General features: G+C 51.3%; 1 protein-coding gene across 10 annotated transcripts in view; it reads left to right on the forward strand.

Moving 5' to 3' along the window:
* Window positions 1-16,608, forward strand: part of KDM6A (lysine demethylase 6A) — a 288,340-nt gene that overhangs the window by 256,480 nt on the left and 15,252 nt on the right. For 6 of the 10 annotated variants that reach the window (XR_005598273.1, XM_039538040.1, XM_039538059.1 and 3 more), the window contains 4 exons: window positions 6,540-6,745; window positions 8,374-8,532; window positions 9,284-9,348; window positions 9,428-9,502. Coding sequence is in view for 9 of the 10 variants with exons in the window: in XM_039538040.1 (XP_039393974.1) it covers window positions 6,540-6,745; window positions 8,374-8,532; window positions 9,284-9,348; window positions 9,428-9,502 (505 nt within the window). In the remaining variant the exon portion in view is untranslated. The remainder of the gene's footprint in view (window positions 1-6,539; window positions 6,746-8,373; window positions 8,533-9,283; window positions 9,349-9,427; window positions 9,503-16,608) is intronic. The other 4 variants (XM_039538068.1, XM_039538074.1, XM_039538097.1 and 1 more) reach the window with 1 other exon arrangement.

The raw sequence follows: 16,608 nt of genomic DNA on the forward strand, positions 1-16,608 counted from the left end.
AGCATTTTGAGATCTATGGATTAAAATTTTTGTACTTGCTAGGTATCCTTATTATTTATTAGAATATTTTTTGTAGAGGCCAGGATTTGTCTGAAATACATATTTTCAGAAATAGTAGATTTAGTCATATCTACTACTATTTAGGCAGTGTAGTCTCTTCTAGGCTTTTACAATCATATGTGGGGAAGGCTTTTTACTGCATAAATATTTAATGTCAAACCTAAATAAACTGGATTGTATTTATCATATCTGAGAAATTACATATTTCCTTTTCAGGTAAAATATCAAATGTTGTGCTTCATATACCTTTAGCTCTTCTTCGAGTGATTGCTCATATCCATTCCAGTTAGGTGTGTGCGCGCCGCGTGCACGTTCGTCGGAAGATTTTTACCCTAGCAACCCCAGTGGGTCGGCTGAGCGCCCCCTAGAGTGGCGCCATAACAGCACCGCATATATACCTCAGCCGACCCACCCACTCCTCAGTTCCTCCTTACCACCCGTGTTGGTCGTTGGAACAGTGGAGTGCAGCTTGTCTGACCTCCGCTTCCCTAGCTTCCTCATACGTTTTCTGTTAAAAATTGTATATAGTTGTTATCTTAGTTGTAGGTTTTCTTGTTTTAATAGTTAATCAGTTACTGTTAGATAGTTAGCGGGTTCGGGGATTAACCCCCTCCCGGGACCGGAGCGTATGCCCGGTTCCCCGGGTTTCAAGCCGTGTTCGGCCTGCCGCAGGCCTATGCCTACAGGAGATCCTCATAGCTCCTGCTTAAAGTGCCTGGGAGAGTCGCACTTATCTTCTAAGTGCTCAATTTGCAAGGCTTTCAAGCCTCGCACAAAGAGGGAAAGAGACATTCAGCTAAGACAACTCCTCATGGAGGCAGCCTTAACCCCTCCGGCCGCGGCACCGCCTGCTGTCCCTCTGGACTCTCGCAGCGCCGGCACGGCGCCGGGCTGCTCGGCCATGCAGCCGAAAGTAACATCGGCACCGAAACCCGCCCAGAGACGCGCTCTGTCGCCGAAGGCAAAGAAAGGGAAGGCCGCTGCTTCTTCGGCACCGACACCTGCGCTGAAGCAAAAGAGCGCGCCCTGCCCGGACCGCCCGGTACCGAAACCTGCCGCGGCACCGGTCCCTCCGCCGCAGATGCTTCTGCCGGCACCGGCGACTCCGGCCCCTCAGAGGCCGTCGAGCCCGGCACCTGTGGCCTCCCCGGCTCCGGTCGCGGTAGAGATGCCACTGCCGTCCACTCCGGACACCTTCGAGGCAGTGCGGGACCTCATTGCTCTCACAGATCCGGCTGTGCCACCGCCTCCGGCACCGCCGGTGCGGGCGCCCCATTCCGTGGGCAAGCCATCCAGGCTCAAGCCTCCTGTCGGCACCGAGCCTGACCAGCACTGATCCCGTTCCCGCTCTTGACGCCGCTCTCCATCTAGGCGCCGATCGCAACGCCGCTCGCAGTCCCGGCACCGGTCAGACTCGCGGCACCGGTCAGACTCCCGCTCTCCGACTTGTCATTCCCGGCACCGCTCAACATCTCAGCACCGATACGGCCGCCGCTATTCTCGAAGCCGCTCCCGGCACCGAACATGGAGATCCCGGTCGACCTCCCGGCATCGGGCCGGTCGCAGGTCCCGGTCTCGCTCCCGTTCTCGCTATCGAGATGCTTCACGGCACCGGTCGCCGCAAAGGCGGGAACTACGATCTGTCGGCACTTCGGTGCAAGGGTTATCCGCTCCATCCTGGCCCTCCCGACACGCCTCTTCACACGCCGAGAGTTATTACGTCAACGAGTATGACCCTCAGATCCCGGCATTTTTCACCAGTCCCATCAAGCGGACCAGGACCCTCATCACTGGGGTTACTGGACCCCTTGGGCCTACCACCAAGCCCAAGGCGCTCCGCTGCCTACCGTGCGCACCGTGACAAACAAGGCACGCGCCCCGGAGGCCACAATATCCCGTCCACCGGATGACACGGAGGTGCCATCGTGTGCGGAGGAAGGCAATCAGCCAGCCCAAGAACCCCTAGAGCAGGAGCCTTCCCAGGCCCCAGACGCGGACCGGGACACCATCCTGCCTGGGATTTCTTCCTCCTCCTCTTTTCCGGACGAGGCGGTGGCGGGGTCGTCGTCGTCCGTAGGTCCCCCACCTATTGATTTACAGGCACACCAAGAGCTCCTTCGCAGGGTAGCTCTGCAAATGGACTTGCAGGCGGAGGAGGTATCGGAAGTGGACGATCCGATAGTAACCATCTTATCGGCGGACACCCCTACCCGCATAGCCTTGCCCTTCATTAAGACTATCCAAGCCACTGCGGATACCCTATGGCAGACTCCGTCCTCTATTGCGCCCACAGCGAGGGGCGTGGAGCGCAAGTACATGGTCCCTTCCAAGGGATATGAATATTTGTATGTACATCCGACCCCATTGTCGTTGGTGGTGCAGTCGGTGAACGATAAGGAGCGTCACGGCCAGCAAGGCCCCGCTCCTAAATCAAAGGACGCTAGGCGAATGGACTTGCTTGGCCGCAAGGTCTACTCCGCTGGTGCCCTGCAGATCCGAGTGGCTAACCAACAGGCCTTGCTAAGCCGCTACGCACATGACACTTGGGCTGAGGTGGAAAAGTACAAAGAGCTCCTACCTCAAGATTCCCGTCAGGAGTTCGCGGCCTTCGTAGAGGAGGGTAAAAAGGTTGCGCGCACCTCGTTGCAAGCCTTCTTGGACGCAGCTGACTCGGGGGCGCGTACTATAGCCTCGGGCGTTACCATGCGCCGGATATCTTGGCTGCAGAGTTCAGCGCTCCCACCTGAAGTACAGTACACCATTCAGGACCTTCCCTTTGATTCCAAGGCCCTCTTCTCCGAAAAGACAGACTCCCGACTTCAAAACCTCAAAGACAACAGGGTCATCATCCGTACTCTGGGGATGCATACCCCTGCTACCCAGAGGTGTCCGTTCCGCCCCCAGTTTAACCGGCCCTACTATATGCCTTGCTACAGGCAGGACTCTGGTCGGCGACGAGGTCGCGGTGGACGTAGGCGGCAGCCTGGCAACCGATCGTCCCAGGGCAGAACCCCCTCTAAACCGCCAGGGCCTAAGCCATCCTTTTGAAGATGTGCCCGGGGACGGCATACCAGAGCTCTCTTCAGCTCCCTCCCTGCCCTTTTCCAACCGCCTTTCCTATTTCCTCCCGGCGTGGGCCCAGCTGACCACCGATGCCTGGGTCCTACGCACCGTGGAACGCGGTTACCAACTGCAGTTCGTTTCACCCCCTCCTTCCCACCCTCCTTCCCAGTCCCTCTTCAGGGACCCCTCTCACGAGCAACTCCTCTTACAAGAGGTGCATTCGCTCCTAGCCATCGGGGCGGTCGAGAACGTTCCGGAGAGGGAGAGGGGCAAGGGGTTTTATTCCCGTTATTTTTTGATCCCCAAGTCCAAAGGGGGCCTCCGTCCCATCCTCGACCTGCGAGACCTCAACTCATTCATGCTGAAGTTGAAGTTCCGCATGGTGTCCCTCGGGACCATTATCCCCACTCTCGAACAGGGAGCCTGGTATGCCGCCCTCGATATGAAGGACGCTTATTTTCATATCGCCATCTTTCCACCGCACAGACGCTTCCTCCGATTTACAATCGCACAACTTCACTTCCAGTTTGCGGTCCTCCCCTTCGGCCTCTCTACGGCCCCAAGGGTGTTCACGAAGCGCATGGCCGTTGTCGCCGCCCACCTCCGTCGGCGCGGCATCTGCATTTTTCCATACCTGGACGACTGGCTCATCAGAGGGGACTTGCAGGACACAGTCCAGTGACAGGTCACAGTAATCAAAGACTTATTCATGTGCCTGGGCCTAGTTCTCAACATAGAGAAATCCACCCTAGTACCAGCTCAGAGGTTGGACTTTATTGGCGCGACCCTGGACTCATCTCTAGCCAGAGCCTACCTTCCTCAGCTACGGTTCCAGGCCCTTACACATCTAATCCGCGCCCTTCAGGCCTCTCGTATGGCCTTGGCCCGCGCTTGTCTCTGCCTCCTCGGTCACATGGCAGCTTGCACGCACGTAACTCCGTTCGCCAGGCTCCGCCTCCGCTCACTCCAGCTGTGGCTCCACTCCAGGTACCGTCCGCACAGGGACCCTCTGGATACCCTACTCACCATTCCATCGGGTGTCCTTCAATCCTTGGATTGGTGGCTGACCCCTTCCCACGTATGCGCGGGGGTCCCATTCCATGCTCCTCAACCGTCCCTTTCCCTGACAACGGATGCTTCGTCCCTTGGATGGGGAGCCCATCTCGGCGATCTTCATACTCAAGGCCTTTGGTCGGCATAGGAATTGAATATGCACATAAACGTCAGGGAGCTACGTGCAGTCCGCCTGGCATGCCAGACATTCCAACCTCGCCTCCGCAGCCATTGTGTCTCAGTCTTAATGGACAACACAACGGCCATGTACTATATCAACAAGCAAGGCGGGACCCGCTCTCCCCCCCTCTGCCACGAGGCGATGCTACTGTGGGAATTCTGCATAGCCCACTCGATACATCTAGTGGCGTCGTTCCTTCCCGGCGTGAAGAACACCATCGCGGATCGCCTGAGCAGGTCTTTTCTCTGCCACGTGTGGTTGCTGAGAGCAGACATCGCTCATGCCATTTTCCAACAGTGGGGGTTTCCCCGTGTAGACCTCTTTGCATCCCGCTCGAACCGCAAATGCCAGGAGTTTTGCTCCTTCCAAGGCCTGTCACCGGGCTCTCTGTCGGATGCGTTTCTCCTTCTATGTACGTGTCATCTGTACTACGCCTTTCCCCCGTTCCCCCTCATACACAGAGTACTGCTGAAGCTCCGGCAGGACAAGGCACATCTCATCTTGATTGCGCCAGCGTGGCCCAGGCAACACTGGTTCACCACGCTGCTCCGTCTGTCGGTAGCCAGCCCAATTCCTCTGCCACTTCACCCGGATCTCATCACTCAAGATCACGGCACTCTCCGTCACCCAGACCTGACGTCCCTCCACCTCACGGCGTGGCTCCTGAGTGGCTAGACCAGTCGGAAGTGCGCTGTTCTGCTCCCGTGCAACATGTTTTATTGAGCAGCAGAAAGCCTTCCACTCGATCTACCTACTTGGCCAAGTGGAAGCGTTTCGCTTGCTGGGCCGAAGCGCGAGGCGCTATTCCGGCAGAGCTTCCGCTTCCAATGGTCCTTGACTACCTCTGGTCGCTGAAACAGTAAGGCCTGGCACTGTCCTCTATAAAAGTGCACTTAGCGGCTATCTCCGCTTTCCACCCGGGTGAGGGCGGGTATACACCGTTCTCTCACCCAATGTCTACTTGTTTCAGGAAGGGCCTTGATCGTCTCTTCCCCCAGGTGCGCCACCCAATTCCCACCTGGGACCTTAACCTCGTCCTCAACAGGCTCATGTCCCCACCCTTTGAGCCACTGGCCACCTGCTCCTTACTGTACCTGTCATGGAAAACGGTTTTTCTAGTGGCTATCACATCAGCCAGACGGGTCTCTGAGCTCAAGGCGCTCATGGTAGACCCACCTTACACCATTTTTCATAAGGACAAGGTGCAACTACATCCTCATCCGGCATTTCTCCCGAAGGTGGTGTCCGCATTCCACAATAACCAGGACATCTTCCTTCCAGTTTTCTTTCCGAAACCTCACACTTCCTCGAGAGAGCAACGACTTCATTCCTTTGACGTCCGCAGGGCATTGGCTTTCTATGTTGATCAGACAAGGCCGTTCCGCAAATCCCCGCAACTGTTTGTGGCAATTGCTGACCGGATGCGAGGTCTTCCTGTCTCATCACAGCGAATCTCCTCGTGGCTCACAGAGTGCATATGCACCTGTTATAACTTGGCTAATGTCCCTTTGGGCCATCTCACCGCCCACTCTACCAGAGCCCAGGCGTCCTCCGCTGCCTTTCTGGCACAAGTACCAATCCAAGAGAGATGCCGAGCGGTGACCTGGTCGTCGATTCATACTTTCGCCTCTCACTATGCTCTGGTCCAACAGTCGAGAGATGACGCAGCCTTTGGCTCGGTGGTCCTGCATTCCGCCACGTCTCACTCCGACCCCACCGCCTAAGTAAGGCTTGGGAATCACCTAACTGGAATGGATATGAGCAATCACTCGAAGAAGAAAAAACGGTTACTTACCTTTGTAACTGTTGTTCTTCGAGATGTGTTGCTCATATCCATTCCATACCCACCCTCCTTCCCCACTGTCAGAGTAGCCGGCAAGAAGGAACTGAGGAGTGGGTGGGTCGGCTGAGGTATATATGCGGTGCCGTTATGGCGCCACTCCAGGGGGCGCTCAGCCGACCCACTGGGGTTGCTAGGGTAAAAATCTTCCGACGAACGTGCACGCGGCGCGCACACACCTAACTGGAATGGATATGAGCAACACATCTCGAAGAACAACAGTTACAAAGGTAAGTAACCGTTTTTTTCTTTAAATATATTAATATTTACCTTTCCAATGTATAATATAACTTTTTCATTATACTGAACCTATTATTTATGAACTGTAATAATGTTCTTTAGATCTAGGACTCTTCTCTACTAAAACATTAGTAGAAGCAAATAATGAACACATAGTAGAAGTGAGGACACAGTTACTTCAACCAGCAGATGAAAACTGGGACCCCACTGGAACAAAGAAAATCTGGCGTTGCGAAAGCAGTAGATCTCATACTACAATAGCTAAATATGCACAGTACCAGGCCTCCTCATTCCAGGAGTCATTAAGGGTAAGTACATTTTAAGTATTTTATAAAGAACACAGTAATTCTGCAAACAACTTGTCCTCAGTAACAACTTAAAACATGATCATATGATTTTTTTTAAGGAGTCCTTTCCATCAGTTGGTATTGAGAAGAAGGGGATTCCCATTAATGTTAAATGCACAGCTAAGCACATAAATTCCCTATGAATGGATGGGCAAATAGACTATAAGGTGTTCCGCACAAACACCTTCAGTTTCTTTAGTGTAAGACTATTAGTTATCACTTTCACATACATTTAAAACTGTTAACTTAAACTGATATATCAGTAGTTCTCAAACTTTTGTACTGGTGACCCCTTTCACATAGCAAGTCTGAGTGCGACCCCCTTTATAAATTAAAAACACTTTTTTATACATTTAACACCAATATAAATGCTGGATGCAAAGCAGGGTTTAGGGTGGAGGCTGACAGCTCATGACCCCCCATGTAATAACCTCACAATCCCCTGAGGGGTCCCGACCCCCAGTGTTAGAACCCCTGTGATATATAGTAGTATGTAAACTCAGATTTAAACGTTGTTGAGAACTTTAAAAATGCATTTAAAACTTAAAAAAAAATACAAAAAATATTTTTACATACTATTTCTCAATTTCCAACTGAAAAGTACTTTGAAATAAAATTTCTTTATTTAGAGTATGGTGATATAATGTTTATGTGCTGCTTTTTAGAAGCCCACACGCACTGTTTTCCTTCAACTCAAGTATTTGATACAGTAGAAATAATGTTACAGTTTCAGAAATATGTCTGTTAATGCTTTCTATATCTGATATTATGTAATGGCATTCTGGGTTTACTGTTCTGTAATTGCCCCTATATTTGGGAATGCCTCAGGTTCTAAAATTAATATTTTCTTTTTATAAAAACATTGTTTTAATACCTAAAGTGAAGTGTTCATGTTTTTTTAAATATATTTTTTTGCTAACCTTATCTAATATTTAAAAAAAAAAAAGTTTTATAGTTTTTGTGGCCCCAAATTCTAGTGGCGAGTACATCCCTGGAATTAACTTGGGAACTCCTGAACGCTCCACACAGATGTGATCCTAGATACATGAAAATACTAAGCTAAATAGATCAAAGAGTGCAAGGTATTTCTGACCAGCTCTGTCTTAGAAGAGGTTGGGAAGCAGCAGTAGCAGAGGGCCAAACACTGGTATTTTCACTTTAATCACAAGGGAAGTGGTGGTGGGCTGGGTGAGGTGAGAAGGACAGGAGAACTTTTAAGTTAAAACTTGTACTGCAGACAGCAGAAACAAGAACTTTGTGAGCAGATTAGAACAGGGGTGTTGGAACAGTTTGTATAGTGGGAGTGCTGAGAGCTATTGAACAAAACTGTAAACGCTGTATATGATGGAAACCACTTCAAGCCAGGGGGTATGGTAGCATCCCTAGTTCTAGCACTGATGAATTAGAAGCAGTAATATGTGGTGGGAGATCCAATTCTGGATTTGTAGTTGCAAGAAAGTGGAGAGGACTAATCATGGGCTGTGAGAGAAGCAGGAGAAGGAATCAAGGACATACTGGAGGGGGTACATTGGGGGATTTTGATGGCACCTGGATTGGGCTGATCAGGGACACAAATGGGATTTTTCTAGATCTGCAATGGTGATTGGGGAAATGGGATATCCACTGAAGATTTCCGGCTGCTGTTTGGGGAAGTGAGCGAGGATTGTATTCTTCCAGATCATTCCAACGCTGTTGGAAGGTGGGGGCTGCCAGAAGCCTTAAGCCCCACTGGTTCTCAGGGCCATAAGGTAAGCTAGAAAGGGGTCAGAGGATTGGGGCAGAACTTTATGCAGAGAGTGGGGTTGGGGAGGTGTGTGGCTGGAGCCCCGGTTATTGTCAGAGGAAGAATCTAGAAATATGCAAAGTATTTGAGATGGGGTCCTGGACCAAACTAATATTTCTGTCAGTAGGGAAGAAGGGGAGTGAATGTAAAAGTGTATGCATAATTTGCTTTCAATACATTTTAAAATATAGAGCTAATATGTTAACGTTCTCAACTCTTAAGTTTGTCAGAGTGTAGCTGTATCAAAACTTTAAGACATAGAAGGAAAAGAATGCATATAGGCTTCCAGAGCAGCGAATGTTTGATAATGCACATGAACTGGCATGTTACAAGAGGTCAGCCGGAAATCCTCTATTGTCATTAACTTTTGCATGAAAAAAATTGCATAGATGACTGCAGTATTTTCAAATCAGATTTTTTCTGTCTCTTAACAAGTTACTAGTAGCAAAGAAATGTAAAATATACATGTACATGTTAAAATCATCATAACACAATGTTCCTTTTCCTCTTTTATGGAAGTCAACAAAAACACTATTCCTATCTCATTCTTATCCCCAATTTCCCTCTGATCTTCAAAGCAACCTCAGGACCGGCTCTAAAAATTGTCCATATAAAAATTATAGATGCAAAGGTTTTCATATTTTATTTGGTTTGAGATTAAATCTATTAATACTGTATGATAAAGTGATAGGAAATGTCACGTTTTTGTTTTGCAGGAGGAAAATGAGAAAAAGAGTCACCACAAGGACCACTCAGATAATGAATCCACATCTTCTGATAAGTGAGTTAGGTATAAATAGTATACTTCTATAGTTTCTGTTCCAAAGGATATACTTCATATGTTTTCATAATTTTTACAGCTCTGGTAGGAGAAGAAGAGGACCTTTCAAAACAATCAAGTTTGGGACCAACATTGATCTGTCGGACGACAAAAAGTGAGTCTCCCTGCAATTTGTCAGTTTTTATAGTGTGACAAAGTTCCTCCTCTACTTTGGTGGGTCCTGTGCTCATTGGCGGATTTGCTCACCACAGAGATCTTCCCCTCTGGTGGAACCCACAGTCCGGGTCAACTCCTCCTGTGTTTGATCAGGAGTTGGGAGGTTTGGGGGGAACCCAAGCCCGCCCTCTACTCCAGGGCCCTGGGCTGGAACCCGTAGATTGCAGCTGTCTATAGTGCCTCCTGTAACAGCTGCATGACAGCTACAACTCCCTGGGCTACTTCCCCATGGCCTCCTCCAAACACCTTCTTTATCCTCACCACAGGATCTTTCCCCCAACAGAGGATAACAACGTACTGTTGCCCATCAGTTACTCCATTAGCCCAAGTGGCAGAGGTCTGTATAGTGGATCTAAAAGTTCCAACCCTACTGATGAACCACATGAGTATCAGTACAATGCCATATGATGGATTTTTTTGTGTGTGCTTTTTTAAAAACCTAGAAAACTACATGCACAAAACATACTAAAAGAACATTATTTAGATTGCAGGGTCATGCAGTCATAAGTTAGGAAACATAGTCCCCTTGTGTATATGTGCAAAGACTGTATATCATGATCACATACTGTTATTTCCACAGGACTCTGTCTCATTTGACATTTCCTAACTTCTGAGTACTTGATTTTGCAACCTTAATATTTTTTAAACATAGGTTTGTGTGTGATGTATCCACCCATCATGCCCATCATCGTATCCTCCCATTTTTTCTCATAAGCTTAATGTTCACCACTTGGGCTCTACTTTTGCATTCCTATTCCCATCACCTATACACCACCTTTTCTTCATTCCTCCCTCCTATTCCCACTGGAATTGCTTCTCTCCAGGAAATTCATCCTGATCCATAGCCTGCCTCCTCTTCTTCAAGTGATTGCTCATGTGTATTCCACAATAGGTGTGCGTGCTCACCACGTGAACCAGTGCCGGAAGTTTTGCCTCTCCAGGACACCTCCATGTCGCAGTTTAAGGAGCGCTGCGCGCTCCCCCCACCCTCAGTTCCTTCTTGCCACTAGTGAAGGTGCTTTGGAACTGCTCTGCTCCAGCTTCTCTGTGGCTCGTCCCCAAAACTGCTTGTTCGCTCAGTGTATGGTACCGGTAGTTAGTTAGTTGTTTAGTGTAGCTAGAGCAGACGGGCTGGGGTATGCCCTGTGCCCCAGGTTTTAAGTTGTGCAACACTTGTACGGGATCTATGCCACTGAGTGATCTGCACGCGGAGTGCCTACGCTGTATGGGGGAAACCCATCTTAGCGATCGCTGCAAGATTTGCAGGTCGTTTAAGCCTTGGACCAAGAGAGAAAGGGACTTTAGGCTCCGGGCTATTCTGATGGAGTCAGCCCTGACCCCGGCTCTGGCATGGTGCTCCAAGTCAGCACCGGGCACCAAGATGTCAGTGCACAGCGACCCTTCAGCACCATCAACTAGTCGGCACCACTCTCCATCCATGGGGCACGCCAAGAAGGTTAGGAAGAGGCCTTCTTCGCTGCGGCACTGGAGTAAACCCGGGATAGAGGCTAGACCCATCTCAGGGAGTCCTCAATCCCCACCGGCCTCTAGGCTTCCAACTCAAATCGAGCGGAGTAGCCTGGCCCATTCAGAGCAGGCCTTTCCGGATGTCTGGATGCCCTCCACACCGGAGGCCCTGCAGGTGGCCCGGGACATTATGACCAGGCCAGTACCAGGAGCACACTGATGTCAGCCCCGCGCTCCAGAGGCAAGCCGCCGCTGGGATTGCCGCAGTCGCCCCAACTTGGTACTGGTCTTGGACGAGGGAACATTCCCGGCGCAATTTGCCGCCCAGCGACCGTTCAGGGCAAAGTCCACATAGATCGCACCCTTGATGCCCACCGGCTGTCTGGTTTGGTTCCATCTGACCGAGACTCTCAGTACTGGTCCTCCATGTTGGGATCGCAGTCCCGTGGTTGGCATCGCTCCCAGCTGCTGCTCCTCCCGGTCCAGAGACAGCGGCAAGTCGTATGTCAGCCCGGCCTCCTTTTGTAGTCGTCCATTGATGGGCCAGGCCGAACAGCCGGCCCAATGGTACCAGTGGGCACCGTGGCCCCTGACGCAGCCCCCAGTGGGGGCTCGCTCAGTGGCCAGAACCTCAGAAGGACCTTCGGCCTCCCTCTCCAGATCTCCGAAGCAGGAGTCAGTGGGATGTATGTCCTCGGCACTGTGCCTGGAGACTGACCAGGTGGTGGACCCTCCGGTGCCGGTGGACACCCAAAGTTCTGCACTGGCCTCCTCACCCTCCCTGGATGAGGCGATTACGGCTCCTCCTCCCTCTGTCCCACAGGAGGACTTCAGGGCCCACCAAGAACTCTTAAAAAGGGTGGCATCAAGCCTCCACCTCCAAGCAGAGGAGATGGAGAAGCCCTTGGACTCTCTGTTTAATGTATTGTTCTCATCAGCACCGGGCAGGGTGGCCTTGCCTCTCCATGAAGGGGTGGTTAAAATTCCAAATGCCCTATGGCAAACCCCAGCTTCATTGGCCCCCATTTCTAAGAGAGCAGAACGCAAGTATTTTGTACCCACCAAGGGGCATGAATACTTATACACTTACCCTGCTCCTAACTCCCTGGGGGTCGAGTTGGTCAACCACAGGGAACGGCAGGGCCAACCAGCCCCTACCCCAAAAAATAAAGATTCAAGGAGGCTGGACTCATTTGGAAGAAAAAATTATTCAGCCTTGAGCTTCCAGTTACGGGTGGCGAACCACCAGGCTCTCCTGGGCCAATATGAGTTCAATCTGTGGGGCTCCCTGCCCAAATTTGAGGACTCCCTCCAGGAACAGGACAGAAAGGAGTTCAAAGCGCTGGTGGAGGAGTGCACAGCAGCTGCCAAGGCAACCATGCAGGCAACTTCGGATGCAGCGGACAAGGCCACGTGGTCCATGGCCCCCGCGGTGTCTGTGAGAAGGGTGTCATGGCTCCTGTTCTCTGGGCTGTCCAGTGAGGCGCAGACCTCCCTGCAGGACCTCCCATTTGACGGAAAAGCTCTGTTTGTGGAACAATTGGATACAAAGCTGTATGGCCTGAAAGACTCCTGCACGACTCTCCAGACTCTGGTTCTCTGTGTTCCGGCTCTGGCTAAACCTTAGTTCAAGCCACAGCAGACTCCTGCTCAGGCCACCCAGTCAAAATACAAGACCACTTATAAGAAGTCACGGGATTATAAGAGGCGCCCACAGAGGCAGTCTCAGCCTGCCCCCCCCCCCCAGCCTGGGTCCTCCAAGAGCAAGCAAGCAGGGAAAAGGCGGTTTTGACGGGACGCCCGGGGGCACCCTTCCAGTTCTTATCAGGGATCCACCCCCAATAAAGCTTCCCTTCTCTATTCAGTTGTGTGTCCTCCCAGAGTGGTCATGGCTGACGTTGACTGATGGGTCCTCAACACCATCTCTCGGCTCGAGCAGGCGGTGGTGTGGCTCCTAGTCTTAGGAGTGGTGGAATCGGTACCGGGGGAGTTCAAAGGCAAGTGGTACTACTCCCATTATTTCCTTATCCCGAAGGCCAAAGGGGGGCTCATGCCCATCTTGGACCTTCAAGGCCTGAACCAGTACATAATGAATCTCGAGTTCCACATGGTCTTCCTGGCCTCCATCATCCCCCTCCCTGGATCCCGGGGCCTGGTACACTGCCCTCGATCTGCAGGACACGTACTTCCAAATTCAGATATTCGAGGGGCACAGATGCTTCCACCGTTTCACTGTGGGACAGGAACACTACCAATTTACGGTCCTCCCATTTGGCTTGTCCACTGCCCACAGTATTCACGAAATGTATGTCGGTGGTGACGGCCTACCTGAGGCGCTGGGGGGTCCAGATCTTCCCCTATCTGGATGACAGATTGGTCAAGGGCAGTTCCCGGTCGCAGGTGCAGGATCACATGGCGCTCCTTCTGTCCAAGTGCACTACTTTAGGCCTGTTGGTAAACAACACCAGGTCCACGTTTGTTCCGGTTCAGCACATAGAGTTTATTGGGGTGGTCCTGCATGCCTTGTTGGCCAGAGCCTCCCTCCCACCGGACAGGTTCGAGACCCTGGAGGGGCTCATCGACACGGTCACAAAGTTTCCGGTGACAACAGCCAGAGCGTGCCTCCACCTCTTGGGTCACATGTCAGCGTGCACGTATGTGGTCCGTCACGCCAGACTCAGGATGAGGCCCCTCCATCTCTGGTTGGCCTTGGAGTTCTCCCAAGCCAGGGACAGGATGGACAAAGTCCTCACGGTACCCGAGCCAGTGATCACCTCCCTACGGTGCTGGTCCTCCCCAAGAATCATGGTCCAAGGGGTCCCATTCAGGGGCAGGGCCCCATCACTGGAACTGGTGTCTGTCGCATCAGACCTGGGATGGGGGGGGCTATGGGAGGAACTTTCAGACACAAGGTGTGTGGTCGGCTCAGTAACTGACCCTCCACATAAACATCAAGGAGTAGAGGGCGGTACGGCTGGTGTGCGTGGCCTTCCGCTTGCACCTGGAGGGCTGGATGGTCAAGGTCCTCACGGCCTCAATGTTCTACATCAACAGGCAAGGTGGGATCCGATCCTCTGCCTGAAGCCCTCAGACTGTGGGACTTTTGTATAGCCCATGACATCTGCCTATAGGGCTTCCAGGTGCCCAGAACACACAGGCGGATCACTTGATCAGGGACTTCTCTCAGCACGAGTAGTCTCTCCACCGAGAGGTGGCACACAGACTTTTCCAAGTGTGGGGAACTCCCTAGGTGGACCTGTTCTTGACTTGGCAGATCGGTCGCTGCTGCCGGTTCTGCTCCGGGCGGGGGGAAGGGCTGAGGGGAGGCGCTATATCCGATGCCTTCCTCCTGTCCTGGTTAAGCCAGTTTCCCTATACCTTTCCCCCGTTCCCGCTGATCAGCAATCTCTTAAAAAAGATAGAGAAGGCCCAGGTCCTTCTGATTGCCCTGGCATGGCCCAGGCAGCATTCGTACGGGGCCATCCTGCCTGGACCTGCTCTCTGAGGACCAGGGCCACCTCCTCCACCCCAACTTAGTGGCACTCCACCTCACGGCGAGGCTACTCAATGGTTAGGTAGGGAGGAAAGGATATGCTTGGAAGGGGTTCAGCGCATCCTAGAAAGCAGGCGGCCCTCCATGCGCCAAGCCTACTTGGAAAAGTGGTCTAGTTTTCCAGATCGGAAGACGAGCAGGGCATTTCCCCAGTGGCCGCCCTGATCCAGTTTATTCTGGATTACCTTCTTCATTTTAGAGCCCAGGGCCTGGCGCCCTCGGCAGTCAAGGTGCACCTGGCGGCCATATCAGCCTTCCATCCGCCGGTGCAGGGCCACACTGTATTCTTCCATGCTGTGACTGGTCAATTCCTTAAGGGGTTGGATCGCTTTTTCCTGTATGTTAGGCCCCCTGTCCTACAGTGGGACCTAAACGTGGTGTTGGCCAGTCTCACGGGGCCCCCGTTTGAGCCGCTAGCCACGTGCTCCTGGTCAAACCTCTCGTGGAGGGTGGCCTTCCTGGTTGCGATTATGTCAGCTAGGCAGGACTTGGAACTCAGGGACCTGACCTCCAAGCCCCCATACACGGTGTTTCATAAAGAGAAGGTCCAGCTCCTCCCATGCCCTTCATTCCATCCAAAGTTGGTCTCCGCCTATCACATGGGTCAGGACATTTTTCTGTCGGTCCTCTGGCCTAAGCCCCGTGCATCCAGTGAAGAGCGCCGCCTCCACATGCTGGATGTGAGACGGGCTCTGGCTTTCCACCTGGAGTGGACTAAGTGACTCAGAAAGTCTTTGCAACTGATCATCGCCTCGGCCGAGCTCATGAAGGGTCGGCCGATCTCCACTCAGCCAATCTCCAACTGGATCACCTTGTGCATCCGTACCTGTTATGACCTGGCAGGAATGCCGCCAATTGTGAGGGCGCACTCAACTCAGGCGCAGGCCTCGTCTGCTGCCTTTTTGGCCCATGTCCCCATTCAGGACATTTGTAGGGCTGCCATGTGGTCTTCAGTTCACTCATTCACCTCGCGTTATGCAATTGTCTCTCAGAGCAGGGAGGACGCCAGGTTCGGAAGGGCCGTTCTCAGTCCCGAGAGTTTGTGAACACCTTCCCACCTCCAACAGATATAGCTTGGAATCACCTGTTGTGGAATACACATGAGCAATCACTTGAAGAAGAAAAGACAGTTACCTTTTCCATAACTGGTGTTCTTCGAGATGTGTTGCTCATGTCTATTCCACATCCCGCCCTCCTTCCCCTCTGTCGGAGTTGTCTGGCAAGAAGGAACTGAGGGTGGAAGGAGCGCGCAGCACCCCTTATACTGCACCATGAAGGTGCCAATCCAGGGGTCGCTGGGGTGCTCCCCTACGGATACTGCTAGGGAAAAAACTTCCGGCACCAGTGCACATAGTGAGCATGCACACCTATTGTGGAATAGACATGAGCAACACATCTCAAAGAAAACCAGTTACGGAAGAGGTAACTGTCTTTTTCACCACCACAGCCATCCTTATTTCTTAGTAAACAGATTCTTGCAGTAATCAGAGCAGGAGGGAAGAAAAAGGATGGAATTCCACTTTCATATACTGATGTTGACTGGTGGGAATTTGTAGTGTGATTTTTCTTTTAATTGGGGATTGTTTGCAGTTTTAATACATAGAGGTTTTTTGTGATGTGTGTGCTGAAATTTCAAGTTTAAAGAATAGCAGGAGTTTTTGTTACATTTCCAAACTTAAAGTTAGGGCTCTATGGTCTCTGAGACCTAAGTTTTCAGAAGTATGTGCACTCAATTGCACACCTAATATGTATGCAGTTACCACAGTTACATGCACAATCACTGTAAGATAGGTGTACAATTCTGAAATGTAATTTTCTGAAAACTTAGGCCAGAATGGACTGTTCTACGATTAAGACTTGGATTCCAATTTAACATTAGCATTAAATTGACATGTGAATTGGTATAATTCTAGAATGAGACATTAAATTGTGTATGAAGTTTTCTTCAAGAAACATGAAAACGTGCAGTAACAGTTTCTATTCCTGTAACCTATATGTTAACAGTTTTATAAAATGCTGTTAAT

The sequence above is a fragment of the Mauremys reevesii genome, linkage group 1 (genome assembly GCF_016161935.1).
Source record: "Mauremys reevesii isolate NIE-2019 linkage group 1, ASM1616193v1, whole genome shotgun sequence".
Lineage (NCBI taxonomy): Eukaryota > Metazoa > Chordata > Testudines > Geoemydidae > Mauremys > Mauremys reevesii.